Raw genomic sequence first — 21,565 nt, forward strand, 5'->3', positions numbered from 1 at the left:
GATAGGACATACTACGATCATGTGTAGAGAATTCCGATTGGACAAAGTGCCACGCATGCTCAGATCAAATTCCTACATCAAAGCTATTGGCTACTAGCCTGAACGTAGTCCCATCGTAACGAAATTACGTCATCACGTTCTGAAAGATCAGATTTTCCGACAACTTTGTCTGACCGTGTGTATGCAACAGTTTCGGACAAGATCTGTCAGACAAGATCCGTCGGATTTGGTTGTCGGAATCTCCGACCGTGTGTACAAGGGCTTAGTTTCAAAGTCCAAAAACTTTAAAGAACTTGCTTACTTTGACTGCATCCAGAGAATAGCCATTGGCAGCTGGATGATCATTGAAGTTGGACAGTCCCTCCTGCAGATGCCTTTATTATAGAACACCAGCAATAAAGGGTAGATACAGGTGTATATTGTGCTGTGCTGGAGGCACACAACACCCACTAACTCCTGCAGACGCCAGAACACACTACACAAGGTCCCTCGCGCTAAACCTTTCCTCTGATTTCTAAATTACTTCATTTGTAGATTTCAAAAGCCAATATAAAGGAATAGTAGTGGTAAAAAAACACTTGTGGCTTTAACCAATCTTATTTTTTTTGTACAATTCTCCTTTTAAGGGGGGCATGGCAAGGGGTGTGTCCTATGCCTGCATACTTTTGCTGATAGTTGTTCCTCATTCCCATCTCAGAAAGTTGGGAGGTATGAAATTATCATATTAGGAAAATTTCTCCAACCAGTGGCTCAGGAAGCACATATGATTCTCATCTACTCCTGTTATTGCTCTCAGAACCCCGATCTGCAGATGTTCACATCTGTTTTAACCTCGGCTGCTTTATATACTACCTGAAGCCATACAACATTTTTTGAAAGCTCATTTTAGATTTTGCAAATGATCCCTCTATGACTTCAGTAATTACAACTCTGGAAAAACATGGGGGTAAAGTGGGGAAACCCTAGAACCTCAGTCAGCTTTTATTGCTGCACATGAGATTGATTTACACTCTCACTCCTTGCCCTAGTGACAGGCAGGTCCGAGGGAAAGTGACCAGAAATTTGAAATTGCGGACTGCTCTTTAACAAAATGATCATGTACTAAGTACAGAGATATTACATTAAATGTACTATAAAGTTTTTAAATATTACATTATTATTCCATTTTCCCAGGAAAGACCCTTAGAAATGAATGATGAATAATAAAAAAAAAATATATATATATATATATATATATATATATATATATATATATATATATATATATATATATATATATATATATTATATAAAATATTAGTGAATAGTTACTTTACATACCTTTCCCAGGTTTTAATATACTTCATTCTCCCGTCTGTATGAAGGTGGCACAAAAATTTGATGAAAAGCTTCCAGAATAGAAACAATTTAAAGTGGATGAGCCGTCTGTATATTCTGCAGTTCACTCATGATGAGCACATGAAGACATAAGTTCTTCTAAAAAGGAAGATGTGTGCAGATCCTTCCTTAAATCTGTCACCTCCTTCCCCTATTAAACATCTCATTAAATGTTCCACCATGGCAATAAAGCTGCTAATGTATATACAGATCCACCCAGTGCACATTACGTAATATTTCTCACGATATCTGCCTATGTCATACCTTCGAGTGACTATCTGTGATGACAACGGGAGTTAAAAGCTTAAGGAATTGGGTACAAGGGACCTGCTTTTCTTCCCATGCAAGTCGATGCGCATGCAAAAACAACCCAGAGGCAAGTCGAAGCAAAACAAAAGCAAGCCATGTTCTAAAAGTATACTGGATTTGACTTGCTTGTGATTCTGGTGCCCAAGTACATGGAGCCAAGAGGGTATCTTATTTGTAAGGCTAGGCTCACAGTAGCCAATGCTCTGAAAAGCGACGAGCAGTGGATTGCTTTTCTGCTGCTGTCAGGCATTCATGAGACTGTTCTACTGTCTCCTAAATGCCCTTTTTTGTTATTTTTTGGGAATTCATAATGGGGCTAATGCACCACAACTGTGAACCAAACTGTGCCCAATTGACTTGAATGGCTGAGTTTGACAGGTGATGCCTCCTGTCAGCCCATCAGGTCCTGTAAGCCCTTGTACACACGGTTGGAGATTCAGATGGAATGTTTCCTATCGGACCATTTTGTCGGATATTCCGACTGTGTGTGGTCTGCATCGGACTGTTTCCGACTGAATATCCGACGGACCAAGTTTTCCAACTTGCCGGTAAAATTTTCTGTCAAAATGCTCCTATCTGACATACTCCGATCATGTGTAGCCTACTCCGACGGACAAAGTGCCACGCACGCTCAGATCAAATTCCTAGACCAAAGCTATTGGCTACTAGCCTGAACGTAGTCCCGTCGTAACGAAATAACGTCATCACGTTATGTACAATTGGATTTTCCGACAACTTTGTCCGACTGTGTGTATGCAACAGTTTCGGACAAAATCCGTCTGACAAAATCCAAAGGATTTGGTTGTCAGAATGTCCGACTGTGTACAAGGGCTTAAATATTCCACGGCATTGACGCAAAGCATCGCAGCCACAGCATATGAACAGTCTCCTCTGGCTGTATTTTACACTTTAGGTTGGCAGCCACGGTTGGGGGGAAGCGGGGGGGGGGGGTAAAATCTAGCTGCCTACCCTTCATCAGGGTAATTATCCTCCTCTTTTTAGGGATATTGATTTATGCAGCTCACCTCAAGGCGACTATTTCATGGTCAAACAGACTGGCATCCAGCAGATGGTCGGAGATTGAAATGAGTGTCACTTGTCCGGTACACCTTTGTGCCATGTTGTGGTCAGCCCTGGACACATCTGTCGCCCAACTAAGACCCTTGTGTTTGCACCCCATGTTGTTCACTCTCTGTATATGGAAAAAATGCTCACAACGGTTCTCTCTCTTCTCCATGTCCACCCTTGCTAAATGTGCTTTATAACCCAGACATCTTCGACAGCCTATCCTATAGCTGAATGTACCCTTGGTCGCAAGCTGCCATCTTCCAATTTCATAATACTGTACACCCACTTACCCATAGGCTTACCAGTAGGCTTTATTCCTTTGCAGAGATTCAACACAAATACCAGATCCCTAAGCAACTTTTTTGCTGCTACCTACAGTTTAAACATTATTTCTCTACAAATTATTGGCCTTGACCTTAGATAAACCCACTTCATTTTAACTCTTATATGACCAAGGTCCCTATAAACCTCATCTTATATCATCTATTTACCAATTGCTCCATGATGCTTCTCCGCTTATTGACTCCTTCCATTTATATACGCAAAAATCTTCCAGAATCCTCAAATGACCGATCTATCTCCCACAATCGCAGAAAATATGTGACTCAGTTTCTAAAGCTTCGAGATGCGTGGAGCAGAGAGAGACAGCCTATAAGATTTTGCTTGTCTGGTGGTGTCCAGAGGTTCTTCATAGATATGACCCTAAGGTGTCTTGGTGTGCTGGAGATGCCATGGTGACCTGGGTTCCCATTACCTCATCTTTTGGGAATGTCCCATCATCCAACCATTTTGGTCCTCAATTCAAACACTCCTACAAAACCTTCTTGTGATAACTATTCCTCTAGACCCAATCCATTATCTTCTGGGACTGCCTATCCCTGGCTTTTCTAAGCATGCCCAAAAGCTGGTTGCATTTATCCTCTTAGCATCCAAAGGGGTAATTCCCTTAGGGTGGTTAGCTACCTCTCCACCCACATTAACCCAACTATTATAGGTCTTAGCTCACATATGTAGAACGGAACACCTTACTGCTCTGGTACATGATTCCCTACCCCAAAATGTGGGAGTTGTGAGCTTAACCCTGACTCATTGCTTCTAATATATGACTAACTGTTTTTCTCCCCCCCTCTATGTATTTCATTGACTTTTGTCTCTCTGTTTCCATCTCCCATGGTGTATCTCTCCCACTTCTGCCCCTCAGGTTACATACCCCTTGGGGTAATTACCTCCTTTGTCCTAACCTATACTAGGAAGTTTTCTAAGAGGTTAATCCATGGAGCTGTAATTAATGTTACCTGTTGGTTTCCCCCTGCCTTAAAAGCCTGCTCTAATGGTTTGCCATTACTTTAATGTCCAAGGCTTTGCCTTGTTTCTTTTTCTTTTTTTTTGTATATACTGTGTTTCCTTAATTTTGCAGTTTGTCAAAATCTTGTTTCCCTTGTTCCACTTATCTGATTTATATTTAGATATATTATCATATTTTTCAATGACTCTTCTTCTGTATATGTAATTCTTTAGAAAATTTCAATAAATATACAATTACAAAAAAAAGAAAATCTAGCTGCCTGCTATAAATGTCCATTCAGCAGGGAGCATTCGCTTAGCTAATTTCAGAGCATTGGGTCTGACTCTGACGCATGGAGAGCGTCAGACCTCTTCATGGAGACCACTACTTTCACAAAGAGAGCATGGGTCATTCTCTACAATATGATCGCAGTGCACAGGTTTTTCTACTACACTTGCAGTTGGGTTTGAATTTTGACCACCACCCAACTGCCCCCCCTTAAACTGCAAAGGCAGCAGATGGACACATGCCCCAGCTGCAATGTTTTGTATTGCAATGTGGCAAAAATTACTCCCCCCCCCCCATCTCATTCAGTGGGCAGTACCACCTACTGAATAAAACCCATTCAACCGAATGCAACATGCAATGCCTGTGGTTGCGGTGCTGTGGTGCAGGTTTTCAGGGGTTAAAACAGGTGGTAAGGAGATGACATACCATCTCCTTACCACCAGTCAAATACCCTCTGAATAGTGATCCATCCTCAGATTGCTCTTGGTACAGCTCAACAGTATAAATGAGCCATAAGACTTATTAATTACGCCTTTTGCATTATTTTCTCCTTGATGATATTTAGCTGATTCAAACTTCAAGTTCAATTTAGCTTTACATTTTCAATTTAACTGGAGTGTTAGTGGCTTTTTGTGCAAAGCAGGGAAATTACTACTTGCTCTGTTGTGCTTTTCTGGTCTAATGCCCCGTACACACGATCAGACTTTCCGACAACAAAACCATGGAATTTTGTTCGAAGGTTGTTGGCTCCAACTTGTCTTGCATACACACGGTCACACAAATGTTGGCCAACAATTATGAACGTAGTGACGGATAAGACATATGGCGAGCCGATAAAAAGGAAGTTAAAAAGTCATGCACCACTCTTTGGGCTCCTTCTGCTAATGTTGTGTTTGGTGAGTATTGATTCCGAGCATGCGTGTTTGTACTTTGGTCCGACAGACTTCTGTACACATGATTGGAAAGTCCGACAACACACATTTGTTGGTGGAAAATTTGAGAACATGCTAGCCAACATTAGTTGAAACTCCGACAACAAATGTCTGATGGAGCGTGCACACGGTCGGACTTTCCGCCAACAAGCTCACATCCAACATTTGTTGTCGGAAAATCTAATGGTGTGTACAGGGCATTAGAGTTGTCACCACATCTTCTCTTTATTCCTCTTTGGATGGCAACTATAATATTTTGGATTCACTTCACTTTCTCTCCAGGTGACAATGATCAGCAGGACATATGGCGAGGTTAGATCCCACCAATTGGAACAAAGACAGCAATAAAAATCCAACAGAGGTTCTAACCATTTCACACTTCATCCAAAATCATAAAACGATTTGGCTGACATTTGTATTTCCACTGAGATCTTCAGTATTACCAGTGCAGTTTTAGAAAAATGTGGAAAAAGCTCATGGACATAGATGGGGTCCTTGTGGATCTGTGAAAGCTTTTTAAAAAATGAGGAGTGGGTGTGTGTGTGGCCCCTTCAGATGATAATTGGCAGTGGGTGGCAAAGACACAACACGGCTCAGACTGGCTCTTAATCAGTTATTTTGTATTATAAACATTCCCAGCTCCCAAAATAGGTTAAAACAGCATAATAAAGCTAATCTAAAACCAGAAAAAAAAACAAAATATATAATATATATATATATATATATATATACACACACTTCTTCTGTAGGCTGACAATACTCATTCACACCTCTGTATCTCTGGAGGAGCTATGGTTGTCAACCTAGGCTGCTCTCCTCATCTGGGCTGTAAACCACTGACACGGGGGCTTACTATGATCAGATTTTATTTAAACAGGGATTAGCTGAGGGCAGGGGCGGACTGACAACTCATGGGGCCCCCGGGCAATAGGAGATCATGGGGCCCCCCCTGTGTCCCAGCCACACTGCCGACATTACATACATTGGTCTCTACCCCCTTTAGCTGCAGAGACAGCAGCTGAGAATGTACACATGCTGCGGCAGGAATTATACCCCCTGTTGCTTTTGGTGGGTGATCGTGACCCAATCAAGGGAATAGGGCCACTCTGCAAACACCCAGCAACAATGTGTAATGCATGCAGTAGCATCATGCTAGTGTGGGATCCAAGGGGTTAAAGCAGGTTATGTTATACAATGCCTCCTTATAGCCTGCTTTAGCCACTTGGTCGCTGTACTGGATAAGGTTGCACAACCTTTGCAGAGCAAGGCCCATGCCAAGCGTGACAGGGTGTATAATTTCTGCTGAGGCTGCAACATGTGTAAACCCCTGGACCCCTAGGATGGAAACAAAGAGGGATCCCTGGCATGGGGACAGAGGGGGGTCCCTGGCATGGGGACAGAGGGGGGTCCCTGGCATGGGGACAGAGGAGGGTCCCTGGCATGGGGACAGAGGAGGGTCCCTGGCATGGGGACAGAGAGCTGCAGACATGATAAAAGACAAGAGATGGTCAGATGCTGCGGACATGATACAGGAAGTGGACAAAGGCTTCAGACATGATACTGGAGGTGGACAGAGGCTACGGACATACTGCAGGAGGTGGACAGAGGTGGACAGGGGGACAGAGGTTGCGGACATACTGCAGGAGGGGGACAGAGGTTGCGGACATACTGCAGGAGGTGGACAGAGGTGGACAGGGGGACAGAGGTTGCGGACATACTGCAGGAGGGGGACAGAGGTTGCGGACATACTGCAGGAGGTGGACAGAGGTGGACAGGGGGACAGAGGTTGCGCACATACTGCAGGAGGGGGACAGAGGTTGCGGACATACTGCAGGAGGGGGACAGAGGTTTGCGGACATGCTGCAGGAGGGGGACAGAGGTTTGCGGACATACTGCAGGAGGGGGACAGAGGTTTGCGGACATACTGCAGGAGGGGGACAGAGGTTTGCGGACATACTGCAGGAGGGGGACAGAGGTTTGCGGACATACTGCAGGAGGGGGACAGAGGTTTGCGGACATATAGCAGGAGGGGGACAGAGGTTTGCGGACATATAGCAGGAGGGGGACAGAGGTTTGCGGACATACTGCAGGAGGGGGACAGAGGTTTGCGGACATACTGCAGGAGGGGGACAGAGGTTTGCGGACATACTGCAGGAGGGGGACAGAGGTTTGCGGACATACTGCAGGAGGGGGACAGAGGTTTGCGGACATACTGCAGGAGGGGGACAGAGGTTTGCGGACATACTGCAGGAGGGGGACAGAGGTTTGCGGACATACTGCAGGAGGGGGGCAGAGGTTTGCGGACATACTGCAGGAGGGGGACAGAGGTTTGCGGACATACTGCAGGAGGGGGACAGAGGTTTGCGGACATACTGCAGGAGGGGGACAGAGGTTTGCGGACATACTGCAGGAGGGGGACAGAGGTTTGCGGACATACTGCAGGAGGGGGACAGAGGTTTGCGGACATACTGCAGGAGGGGGACAGAGGTTTGCGGACATACTGCAGGAGGGGGACAGAGGTTGCGGACATACTGCAGGAGGGGGACAGAGGCTGCGGACATACTGCAGGAGGGGGACAGAGGCTGCCGACATACTGCAGGAAGGGGGGCAGAGGCTGCGGACATACTGCAGGAGGGGGACAGAGGTTGCGGACATACTGCAGGAGGGGGACAGAGGTTGTGGATATACTACAGGAGGGGGACAGAGGTTGTGGATATACTACAGGAGGGGGACAGAGGTTGTGAACATGATAGTGTCCTCCTCACCTTAGCCTCCTCCTCTGTCCACCATCATATTACTTCTCCACATTATCAGTGTGCTATGTCCTCCTCCTGTGCCTCTTTCTCCTCTCCACAGGTCAGGGCAGCACAGTGCTTCCCTGACCTGTGGAGAGGAGAAATGGGCACAGGAGGAGGACACAGCACTGATCATGTGCAGAAGTAATATGATAGCTGACAGAACACATCAGTCTCTGTACCTCCCCTGCATGCCACAGCTTCACCCTCCGCCGCCTCCGGGCTCGCAGCGATGTCCTCCTCTCTCACTCAGAGTTTACTCACAGTTCTACTCTCCTCTTTCCTCCTCAGTCCTCACCCCTGCTCGGTTCCTCTGCCAGTGTCCCGATCGTCTATTCAAAAATGGCGCCGGGAGGCGCCATTACGTTACTGCGCATGCGCCGCCCGGCCGAGCGCGTACGAACTTTCCCGAGCCCGGCCGGCTTTGGAACAGCGCATGCGCCGTTCCATGGTCTGCTCACGGCCATCTTTTTTACGGGCACCGATGCCCATAATGGATTTTAATGGGCAGCTCCGAAAAGATGTTAACTCTACGGGCGGTTGCAAACACCGTGGGGCCCCCTGCTGGACACCGGGCCCTCGGTCGGCGCCCGACTGCCCGAATGGTCAGTCCGCCCCTGGCTGAGGGATGTTGGTGCCTAACTGTGATTCTGAAAAATATAGGTATTGTTTTATTTAGTAAAATCTTTATCATAAAAGAAACAAAATTGTTGCTGTAACTGCAAAAAAAGTGTTAGCTGGAGTTTGCTTTCAAGTTAATGTATTTAAATCTTCTGGTCCATCTAACATTACCCCCTCCCCACACTGACAATTCTGCTGTCCAAAGGTGTCTCTGTTGCTCCTTCATCCAGAGTGGTGGCACTCTAATGCTCTGTATACACGGTTGGAAATTCCGACGGAAAAGGTCCGATTGGATTATGTTGGCGGAAAATCCGATCGTGTGTGGGCTCTATCGGAAAAAAATTTGAGAGCTGGATAAAATTTTCAGACAAAAAAAATCCGATCAGACTTTTTCCGATCGCTTGTAGAGAATTCAGACGGACTAAGTGCCACGCATGCTCAAATTAAATTACGAGACCAAAGCTATTGGCTACTAGCCTCTACGTAGTCACGTCTTACGAAACAAACGTCACCTTGTTCCGAACGGTCGGATTTTCCGACAACTTTGTCTGACCGTATGTATGCAAGACAAGTTTCGGCAGATCCGAAACAGATTTTGTGGTCGGAATGTCCGACCGTGTGTACAGGGCATAATACAGGAGGTGTGTAACTGGCCAGATCACCAGGTGAAAACAGAAGGAAAAAAGAAAAACTAATGCAGGCACCACATCTAATAAATTGCTGGAATATAATATGATTTTGGTTTTGGGTTTATTACCACTTTAATTATTTCCAATAGACCTGCATTTAGGCACATGACGAAATACTTGCATTCCTTTTCTTTTAGAACATTTCAATCATTCCACTCTTCTCCTTAGATCTTTTATTTAGTGGAAATATTAATCATTTTACTAGATATTTGTACAATGACAAGGAAAAACTAAGTCAGCAAGTGCAGATTATAGGACTGAGTCACTCACTAACCCTGTTACGCAAGGACAGTCATCATCATTATCACCTTCCTCTTCCTTGTGACCTCAAAATTGCTGTATGCAGAATAAGCCTGCCCCGAATCAGCAATTCAGCCAGAATGACGGGGGCAGAACACTTGTCCATCCTCTAATGTAAAGTGCATGGATCTGTTGCAATGTTCAGCCAATCACTGCATCATAAACGCAGGGCTTTGAAGGATCAATTGTGCAAAACAATAATTATTGCCTGTCATAAGAAACTCTTACACCAAGAACATAGCTTGCGACTATTGAGTTGTTTGTGATGATGCTTATTATTATATAGCCATACGCTATATTGTCAAAAGTATTGGGACACCTGCCTTTACACTCACATGAACTTTAATGACATACCAGTCTTAGTCCGCAGGGTTCAATATTGAGTTGGCGCACCCTTTGCAGCTATAACAGCTTCAATTCTTCTGGGAAGACTGCCCACAAGATTTAGGAGTGTGTCTATGGGAATGTTTGACCATTCTTCCAGAAATGCATTTATGAGGTCAGGCATTGATGTTGGATGAGAAGGCCTGGCTTGCAGTCTCCACTCTAATGCATCCCAAAGGTTTTCTAGCCGGTTGAAGTCAGGACTCTGTGCAGGCCAGACAAGTTCCTCCACCCCAAACTTACTCATTCATGTCTTCCTGAACCTTGCTTTATGCACTGGTGCACAGACAGTCAAGTTGGAAGAGGAACACAGAATATCCCAAAACTGTTCCCACAAAGTTAGGAGCATAAAATTGTCCAAAATCTCTTGGTATGCTGACGCTTTAAGAGTTTCTTTTCACGGGGGTGGGAGACTGGACTCCAAGATGGACGCGTGATCTGGAGCTCCGCTTGTCCATAGGAGACAATCCACAGCCATCAGAGCACACCGGCGGCTTCCAAAGCCCCAATCACCACCAAACCCAGGACGAATATCTCAAAAGCAGCAAAAAATCACCAGCTACTATGCCGTGCACAGACCTCAACAAAATTGCGGCGGCACCTGAGAGCACAGGCCGGAGCAGAGGCTGGAACATCCCATCTGCCTCACCCGCTCCACACACGCACCCAGCGAATCCTCCTCAGGCCTGTCCAGCCCCACAACGAGGAGCCTGGCCAAATCGAAGCTGCGGAGGGACTCCCTGAGTAGGCCGCAAGCCGATCCGGACATGGACGGGCCTCAGCACGTCACTGCTAATCAGGGCAGTCAGGAGGGGGACACCATAACAGATTTCCCAACAGATGACAGACCAGTCTCAGATACGATGATGAAGGACATGTTGCTGTCTCTGTGATCATCGCTACAGGTGGACATGGTCAGGGGGATTACTGAATGCAGGAGGAAAGTGTATACACTAGGCCAGCGAGTGAATCAGGTGGAGCATAGGATGGAGGAATATACCTCCTCATACAATGTAATGGTTTAAGCACACGCAGCACAGGGAGAAGAGATAGATTGGATTAAAGATAAGGTTTTTTTCACTGGAACTAAGGGGCCAAGCCCCCCTGAAAAACAACCCCACACCATAATCCCCCCTCCACCAAATGATATGGACAAATGCGCTTCTGGAAGGATGGTCAAACATTCCCATAGACACACTCCTAAACCTTGTGGACAGCCTTCCCAGAAGAGTTGAAGCTGTTATAGCTGCAAAGGGTGTGGCTGCACTACTGCTGATCTCCTGAGCTCCAGTGAGGCCTACTGATCCAGGGAGCTTGATTACTCCCTATACCCAGAGTGGATGCAGGAACCTGGGGTGGACCCAGGGGAGGATCCCCCAGATGGCCAGAGTACCGGTCCTCCCATACCAGTGTTTGAGGACCTGGGAAATGGCCCAGCTAAAGGTGAAAGCCTGTCGGCCTACAGAAAGAAGGTCTGCGCTAGGATTGCGAGAATCGCCAAGGAGGAAGAGGTTTTGGCGAAATTAAAGTTGGATTTCAAGCATAAAAAAATTGCAAATGACCGGCTTCACAGCTCTAAGAGAAGACAGATGCGGCCTGAGTTGATGGCTTTGGAGGCCAAAATAGAAAAACAGAGTCGGCTGGTGGCCACATTAAAAGAAACCAGCGGTGCTTTCAAGGAGAAGTATGGCAATGATGATCGCTTCCGTACAATGCGCAGAGGGGCCATAGAGGCCAGTGGAGGGAAGGCATCACCAGAGTGTGAAGAATTTAGGTCAGTGCAAACCAAAAACATTTCTGTGGGCTTGGATTGTGTTTCTGGCCAGCATGCTGGAAAATCTTTGCTTCCTGTGCCAAGTATCAATATGCCGGCAGAAAATGGGGAAAGCTCTGGTGCACAAGCTGCAGGTGATCAGCAGTCAAATGTTTTGACTGGTAATCTGTCATCAGGCCAAGGAAGTTCTGTGCCCTTCTCACCGCAGCAGGAGGCTATGGAGCAAGATGATCCACCTGAGCCTGTGAAGGGAACAGGTATGTTAAAGTTCATTTCAGAAATGGAATCACCTTTGCATGGTTGCAAGTGTGCCATGTCTGAATCATCTGAGGATGAAGACGAGGATAATGATATCCCCCCCAAAACCGTTGAAACATCGGATGACAGAAAAATCTGGTTTTGTTCATGACTTGTGTGTACAACATAATGGAGGTGTAGTTCCTATGGATGGTGCAGTAGAGGGCAGTGGAGAGCAAGCGCATCTCCTGGCTGAGACTCCCACCTGTGTACAGCCAGTCAGTGAAGGGTGTGCAGACTCTGCTGTGAAGAGTGCTGATAAGGACATCTCAACTGTTGGTAACCCTTTAGTTATTGGTAATGAAGTAAGAATTACCAAGGGTAATGTAAATATTTCTTTGTCAGAAGTCTCTATTCCACCTGTTCCTGACAATAATGTTGTTACTACTTTATCTAAAGTGGGGTCTGTAACTAAAAGTGATGTAGGGGATGTTGCAAGGAGTGCGAATGTTTCCTATGCTGCAGCGCTGGCTGCACCTGTCCCAAGGGTGAGTAGGGCCAGTTATTCTGCAGTCGCTAGGGGTGATGTGAGTGAAGGTCCAGCTGGTAATCTAACACCATCTGGTAGCTCCTTTAAACGCCGCAATGTGGTCCAATTGAGGTGGACTGGAGAAGGCCCCCCCCCAAATAGGAGAGATGTGGTGGACCGTATTCTGGGGATGGGGTTCAAAGCGGAGGAGATTTTTGCACTTATCAGCCCAGTTGGGTCATATGAGTATGATCTCTCCTTTGTCAAGGCGGAAGGGTTAGATGTCTTTTGGGAGAGGTATGAGCAGAGGTGGAAGGAGTCCCCAAGATGGGCAGGTTTGTCACCCAAAGTAATTTCTCGCCAGCCATTATACAAGAACGTCACCATTTTAGTACGTAATGAGTCTATTCCTGCTGCAGATCTGGTGGTGTGGTTGGGGCGATATGCGGATGTCCAAGCCCCCTTGAGGAAAGTTGTAGATAGGGGGATATGGACAGGAGGATGGACAGTGTTGGTAAAACTGCATGTCACGGGTAATGTTGTTAAGCACATCCCTTCATCTGCCTTTATAGGTCGTGACAGGATTATTACCTTTTATGCAGGCCAACCAAAGCTGTGCCATCGCTGTGGGGAACAGGGGCATTTTTCCAGTTCATGTTCTGTGCAGAAATGTTCCCTCTGTCAGGGCTTGGGGCATGTTGCAAAAGACTGCAATAGTATACGTTGTAATCTTTGTAACCAGTTAGGTCACCCCTATAGCCTTTGCCCTGAAGCCCTCCATAATCAGCCGGCGGTTGTGGAAGAACTGCTGAGGATGGAGGAGGAGGAACGTGGGGAGCAGCAAGGGGTTGGTGGAACTGTTTCAGCTAGTCCTGAGGGCCCCCCCCCAGGAGTCAGTTTCCCAACCTGAAGGTGTGACCCCCTCTTGTGTCTGTTCCCCAGTCTGTGATCCCTACTGTGTCCGTGTCTACTTCTGTTGTGTGTTCTTCCCCAGTGTTTCAGGTGCCCAGTGTTCCGAATGTAAACAAGTCATCCAGATTGGCTGAGGCTGCCAAAGGGGCAGATTCATGCAGATCTGAGGTGGCAGCTTCATCTGGGCCTTCCCTAAGGCAGCGTAAGACCTCTAGTGGGGGTTCTAAGGTGAAGAAGGGGGAAGTTGTCACTGCTAATGATGTAGATGAGGTATTTCAGGGTAATGTTTCAGGGGAGGAGGGAGAGTGGACAAAGGTGGGGAGAAGGAGGAATAAGGTAGTCCTGACCTCTGCCTCCTCGGTTTCCTCTTTAGAGGTAGATGACCTACCTCTGGGAAACAAGTTTGGGTCCTTATCTGAGGGGGAGGAGGTGTCTTCCGTGTCTCAGATGGAGGAGGATGAGGTAGAGTGTTCCTTAAAGAGATTAAGGTCTCCAGTAAGGGGGGAGGGAGCTCAGGCTAAGAAACGCCTACCTCAATCATCCTGATGGCAGTTCCCAATCCGATAAAGGTGGCAACGATTAATGTTGCCAGCATAAAATCTGTAAGGGCTCGTGATATGGCCTTATTTTTGCTCAGCGAGATGGATGCTGATATTTTATTTTTGCAAGAGACCCGGCTAAACAGCCTTGCCGATGTCCAACTGGCAAAGAGGGAGTGGAGGCGTGGGCCCTCCTTCTGGTCTCTTGCGGCTGAGCCTTACAGCGGAGTTGCAGTACTTTTTACTGGCATGGTAATGTGTCGGCGGGTTATCGAGGTAGAGATTGGAAGGTGTATGGTCCTGGACGTCTCTGTGAAGGGGCATGATCTGTGATTAATAAATATTTATGGACCACAAACTAGATGGGAGAGGAAATGCCTCTTTACAAAGATTAAGCCTTTCCTTTTTACATCTCGGCAAGTTGTCTTTGGAGGTGATTTTAACACCGTTACTAGGCCCAAAGACAGGAAAGGCTCCACTGACAGTCTGAGATATGATAGCGTCTTTCTCAATACGATAGCCAGGGAAGCAGGTCTAGAAGATGCGCATATTAAGCGTTGCCCAGACAGCACGGGGTACACGTTTAAGCGAGGCAGTTGTGAGAGCAGGATAGATAGGTTTTATTTTTTTAAGGGGGACTCTGCCTTTTCGGCTCCTGAGTGTCGTATGGTGGAGTTCTCTGATCACCTTTTGCTGTCTGTTATTCTCAATGCTTCAGATATGCCACCTAAAGGAAAGGGTATTTGGAGGATGAATTCGGCTCTGCTGGATGATGAGGTAAGACAATCCTTTGAGGCTTTTTTTCAGGCTCCGGTAACCGTCCTGGATTTCTGCAGCAGTAAGTCGGAGTGGTGGGAGCTTGCCAAAAGCCGGATTAGTGGGTTTTTCAAGGCCATAGGAAAAAGGAAACGGCTTGGTAAGTACATTGCCTACCAGCAGCTGCGGAGAAAACTTGATCGCCTTGTCTCGAGTGGTGGAGATTCAGGGGCAATCTCTGAGGTGAAACTTCTCCTTAGGAAGTATCAGTATGACCGGCACGCTTCTTTGGTTCTGGAAAGGGACTATGGGAAATATCACTCGCCCGACCCTTATCAGAACTGCAAACAAAGCGCAGCAGTTAAGACGGTTGTTGGGCTAAGGGACAGTACGGGCTCTTTGACAAAATCCAGGTCAGGGATCCTGGAGGTCTCAAGGTCTTTTTATGTAGATCTTCTGGGAGAGAAGTACCTCGATCGGGCATGGATGTCGAGTTTTCTGGATTCTACACCAGGTCTGGGAAATAACATTCCGCTGGCAAGTTTGACAGGGGAAATCACAGCAGAAGAGGTAGTCAAAGCTATAGATGGTCTGGCTATTAAGAAAACCCCGGGGCCAGACGGATTGACGGCTGAATTTTATAAGACTTTCAAATCCAGCTTGGTACCTTATCTTGTGGAGGTATTTAATGGCTGTCTGCAGGAGGGTTCACTCCCTCCCTCCCTCCATGAGACAATCTGCTGTGATTCTGTTGTCAAAAGGCAAGGATCCCTTGATGATTGAGAATTGGCGCCCCATTAGCCTTCTCAATGTCGATAGATTCTGGCAAAGATAATTTTCTGGCGCTTGTCGTCAGTAGCAGACAAACTTCTTTCTCGTCAGCAGCACTGTTCGGTCCAGGGCAGAAGCACTTTTTCAGCGGTGTTAGCTGTCCGGGAGGCTCTGGAACATTGCAGGGCTGAAGGCTGGGGAAAGTATTTGCTGGCATTGGATCAGGCAAAGGCTTTTGATCGTGTCAATCATGAGTACCTCTGGCTTCTCCTTGACAAGTATGGCCTGGAGGGTGGGTTTATTGGATGGCTTAAGACTTTATACAGAGAGGCAGAGAGCTTCATGCTTGTTAACGGTTGGGTTGGACGGCCCTTCAGGGTTGGATCGGGGGTGCGCCAGGGGTGTCCACTGAGCCCTTTGCTATACGTGTTCGCAATCGACCCCTTCATCAGAAGGCTAGAGAGCGGACCATTGTGCGGGGTGCCGGTGGGCATTACTTGTGAGCCGCCCTTGAGGGTTGTAGCCTATGCTGATGACGTTTCTGTCTTTGTCTCTGGGACAGAGGAGGCGCAAGAGGTTGTCTCAGTTATAAAGCAGTATTCTGAGGCATCAGGCTCCAAGGTCAACCATGATAAGAGTGAAGTTTTTTTGGATGAGCGAGGGAGGTGAGAGCTTTGCACTTCCGGACACCTTCCCCAGGCCTCAGCAGAAAGTCAAAGTATTAGGCATCGAGTTTGGCCCTGATGATTACAGTAAGTCAAATTGGGAAGCCAGGCTGAATGATGCTGATGTCAAGGTGAAATGCTGGAAGGGGTGGCGGCTCTCCTTGAGGGAAAGGGTGGACTTGATTAAGACCTACCTGATTCCTACCTTTCTGTATGTCAGCTTTGTTTGCATCTTGCCAGAATCCTGCTATACCAGGATTTATAGTTGTTTCTTCCAGTTATTATGGGGGAACAGGCTGAATCTTGTGAAACGGAATGTGACTTGCCTATCTAGGCGGAAGGGTGGCCTAGGGATGGTCAACCCGGTTGTATTCTTCTCTCTGATGTTTTTGAAGCACAATTTTGGTAACATGCTAGCAGAGAGACCGCCTGGATGGGTAGGTATTTTCCAGATCTGGTTTAGACCTTTTCTGGACTGTTGGGAGAGTGGCGGCCCAGTGAAAAGCCTAAGGATCAAGCATTGTAAGCTCCCGGCTTATGTTGCCCCGTGCCTGAAAATTCTTAGACGGTGGCATGTGACAGCAGAGGATATCAGGTCCCTTCCTAGGAGACTCCTGGGTGAGAAGATCGTGGGTACTGTCTTTCATGCGCCACTGGCCTTAAGGGATTGCCCAGGTCATATTATGAGGGAGGGTTTACGTTTAATAAATTCTGAGCGGATTCCCTTGAAATTTAGGGACCAGGCCTGGCTCGCTTTTCACGGTAGGCTCTATGTGAGGGGGAACGTGAAGTGCCGCTCTTTGGACAATCGTGGTTGTCCAAGAGCGGAGTGTCAGGGTGAGGTGGAAACCATGGACCACTTCTTGCTTCAGTGCCCTTTCAATATAGAAGTCTATAAAAAGGTGGGGAGGGCTCTGAATATTCCTTTCCTGCCTAGCATGTCTTATGCTGAGTGGGTGTATGGAGCATTGCAGAATCGCAAGGGATTTGATTTGGACACTCCTCTTTTTTTTTTTTTAGTCAGCTTAGTAGTCCGATATTACACCTGGAATGCACGGTGTCAGGTATCCCTTCGGCAGAAAGTCCTTCCTGTTCCAGTGGTGGTGTGTGAGATTCTTGGTGAGGTAGGGAAAATTCGGGGTCTTGAGAAAGACAGATGGCGGCAAAGGGTCTGGATAAAGGCGTGGAGGAATATCAGGCCAGTAGCTGCTGTTTGTTGATCTCTGGGTGTTGGGTTCTTTCCCTGTTTTCTCTCTGAACACTCCCTTAGATTTTCAAAGTTAAACATATTTTTTTGAAGAAAGGCTACATACACATGATAATCTATGTTTCTTGGTCTGAATGGTAATCAGATTGAGTAATGGGTATGGGTATGGGTATGGGTGTATGTATATATAATGTGTATGTGTATATATGGTATAATACAGAGGTATTTCTCTTGGTTGGGAAAAACCTTTTTGTTTCCCGTATTATAGGTTGAAGTAAGCCTTTATTATTATGTTTGGTCGTGTATACAAGATGTTATGCATATGTGTGTATGTATATATAAAAAAAAAAAATGTATATATAATATTTATTTATTTTTGTATAAAAAAGTTGGAATGTGTTTCTTGTTTGCAAGATTCTCAAAATAAAAAATTGCCAACTCAATATTGAACCCAATGGACTAAGACTGGAATGTCATTAAACTTCATGTACGTGTGAAGGCAGATATTCTAATACTTTTGACAATATAATGTACAGTATGTCCAGAATTTACCTTGATATGTGGTCATGTGGATAATGAACATGTTGTTACAATCTGTTTTACAGGTGGAATGTGCTCCCCTGTTGAGGGGCGGACTGACAACTCATGGGGCCCCCGGGCAATAGAAGCTCATGGGGCCCCCTTGGGCACCACACTCAAGCCACACCTGCACAGGGAGACATGGGGGGAGCACACAGGGGGAACTGGAGGGAGAACACACACACACAGGGGGACTCTCACACACACACACACACACACACACACACACACACACACACACACACACACACACACAAATGGGGGGGGACACACACACAGGGGGACACACACACACAGAGGGAGACACACATGGGGACACACACAAAGGAGGACACACACACACACACACACACACACACACACACACACACAGGGGAACACGCACAGGGGGACACATGTTGTTACAATCTGTTTTCCAGGTGGAATGTGCTCCCCTGTTGAGGGGCGGACTGACAACTCATGGGGCCCGGACAATAGAAGCTCCTGGGGCCCCCTTGGGTGCCACACTCAAGCCACACCTGCACAGGGAGACACGGGAGGAGCACACAGGGGTAAACTGGAGGGAGAACACACACACAGGGACACTCGCACACACACATGGGACACTCGCACACACACATGGGACACTCGCACACACACATGGGACACTCTCACACACAGGGGGGGACACACTCACACACAGGGGGGGACACACTCACACACAGGGGGACACGGACACACATGGGGACACACACAGGGGGACATACACACTCACACACATGGGGACAATCACACTCACGCACACACAGGGGGACACACACATGGGGACAATCACACACACACACACACACACACAGGGGGACACTCACGCACAGGGACACACACACACACACAGGGGGAGACACACACACACATGGGGACACTCACAGAGGGGGACACTGTGGGGTGGGGGGATCCGGGGCCCCATGCATCTGTACCTCCGCGCCCCCCCATCCCCCATTACTTATCACTTGTGGCAGGCCCAGTCTTCACTTACCGGATGCCGATAATACTTTTTTCCTTTTTAAAATAATCTTTATTAATTTTCTTCAAAAATAGAACCTTTATACAAAATGTCATCAATATTTACATTAAAGTAAAGACTAGAGCACAGCATATGATGGTAGTAAGCATTCAACCGCTCTTTCTCAGATTTAACAGTAATCCTTCTTTCATCTTGTTACTTTCTCTCCTTCTTTCCTCCTCCCCTCTCTCCCCCCTTCCTAAAAAACAAAACAAAAAAAAACTTATTTCTGATTCTCCTTTCTTCCTTTAATCAGACTCCTCTCTTTCTCATCTACTTATCCCTCTTACCTTCCCTCTCACCTCCCCTTCTCAAGTTCGTTCTCCCCTATCTACTACTTCCAACTTCCCTTCTCCTTTTTATAGGACTTCCTACATTCCTGCACTGGGTATCCCATCCTGTCCAGCCATGGCTTCCACATTTTTTCAAATTCTTTCAAATTTCCTCTCCTTTTATATGCTACCTTTTCCTTCCATAATGTTTCTGTAATTAAATTCACCCGTCTACTACCGAGGGGGGTTTCTCTGCCTGACACCTCTGTGCTATAAGCTCTTGCCTGGAACATACACCTCAATACTGCTTTAATTGTATAAGATGAGCCTCCTATTCCCTCAACCAGACCCAGCACACATAATCTGGGGTCCCACTAACTCTCACTCTGAAGGTTTCTTTCAGAATATCAAGGATCTCTGACCAATAGCGGAACAGTTTGGGACACCTCCAGAACATGTGGGCCAGGCCCCCGGTGTCCTGACATCTTGGGCACCTATCATCTGCTCTCCACCCAAAACTAAACGGTTGTTTCGGCGTATAATATGATCTATGCAACAGCATCAGGTGTTCTGTGCAGGCGAGATTGAGATCAAATGTCCTCCCCCCAATATCCTCATCCGAGAATATCCCAAGTTCCTCCTCCCATTTCCCTCTAAGCTTTTTCAGGCTTTCTATATTCCCTTCACATATATATGGGTAGATTTCTGCTATAAATCCTCCTGCCTTTTCTTGGGAATTTTATCTGCCATAGAGAGGGGAATTGTTCCAAACTGGTCCTTGTTTGTCAAATTGTTTATCTAAGGCATGTCTAATTTGTAAGTATTTATAAAATTAATGTTTTGGTATATCAAATTCTACTCTCAATGCATTAAATCATGGGTCTTCAAACTACGGCCCTCCAGTTGTTTAGGAACTACAATTCCCATCATGCCTGGTCATGTCTGTGAATGTCAGAGTTTTACAATGCCTAATGGGATGTGTAGTTTCACAACAGCTGGAGGGCTGTAGTTTGAGGATCCCTGCAATGATTAAATGTTTTTAATGTTTCCTTCATATAACTGGGCCAGTTTATCGATCCCCTTAATCTCCCAGGCTCTATCTTCCTATCAGTTCCAATTCCGGCAAATTCAGATTGTTCCATAGAGGGGTATATTTAGTCACACCTCCTAACCCCTTTTCCGCCTTTACTGACTGCCACACTTTTAAGGCTAATTTTATCGTAGGTATTCTATGGGTAAATTTGCCTCCAGTGCTTCTACTATTGTCTTGTGGGGTGTGCCTGCTGTCATTAATACATCATTTATTCCTCCTTCCCCATCCTTGCTTATCCCAGATGCTGCAGTTGAGCTGCTAAAAAGTAGCTCCTTGGATGCGGCACTGCCATCCCTCCTTTCCTAGTTGGTAGCTGTAGGGTCTGTAAGCTAATCCTTGGCACCCCTCCTCTCCATATAAGTTCTCTAAATAATTCTTCAATTTTCTTAAACCATTTTTTATCTACCCATTTCGGGGAGTTATGCAGCAGATACAGCAGCTGAGGCATCCACAGCATTTTGATCAAGTTGCATCTCCCTGCAACTGATAGTGGGAGTCTCTTCCATATTTCGATTTTACTTTTAAATTTGGCTATCAGTGGGACTATATTATTACTGATATACTTGTTAAGATCTCTTTTAATAAGTATCCCTAAATATTTTATTTGTTCAACCACCTCCATCTGCGGGGTTGCCAACAAGCTTCGGTTCCCTAATAGATCTACCGGCATCAGGGCTGATTTTTCCCAATTTATGACCAATCCTGGGAAACTACCAAATTCGGCCAGGATGTTCATCCCCTGTCTGAGGGACTGCTCAGTGTCCCCCAGAAAGAGGAGGACATCATCTGCATATAATGCGATTTTATCCGCCCACATCCTTCTCTGGAAACCTTCCATATTACTATAGCGAGAGCAAAGATCAGGGGTGACAATGGACACCCCTGCCTTGTCCCCTTCTCGAATAGAATCTTATCTGAGTACTCATTATTAACCCTAACTCGGGCACTAGGGCCGTTATATAAGGCCTTTTCTGTTGGTAGCTGTAGATTAAGGTATAGTCTCCTGATATTCATGCTAGTGGATCTACCAGGGATAAATCCTGTTTGCTCGGGATGTACAAGTCTGGTAATAATTTTATTCAATCTGGTTGCTAATACTTTAGCTAATATTTTAGCGTCAGAACAAAGAAGAGAAATCGGT

General features: G+C 46.3%; 1 protein-coding gene across 1 annotated transcript in view; it reads right to left on the minus strand.

Moving 5' to 3' along the window:
- VARS1 (valyl-tRNA synthetase 1) overlaps positions 1-1,441 on the minus strand; it is a 153,035-nt gene extending 151,594 nt beyond the window's left edge. The window contains exon 1 of the mRNA XM_077461145.1: positions 1,321-1,441. Within this exon, the coding sequence (XP_077317271.1) occupies positions 1,321-1,346 (26 nt within the window). The 5' untranslated portion in view covers positions 1,347-1,441. The remainder of the gene's footprint in view (positions 1-1,320) is intronic.
- Between the last annotated feature and the right edge of the window lie 20,124 nt (positions 1,442-21,565).

Source organism: Lithobates pipiens, unplaced genomic scaffold (assembly GCF_037356315.1).
Source record: "Lithobates pipiens isolate NorthernLeopardFrog02 unplaced genomic scaffold, aLitPip1_a1.2 Scaffold_1, whole genome shotgun sequence".
In the NCBI taxonomy this organism is placed as follows: Eukaryota; Metazoa; Chordata; class Amphibia; order Anura; family Ranidae; genus Lithobates; species Lithobates pipiens.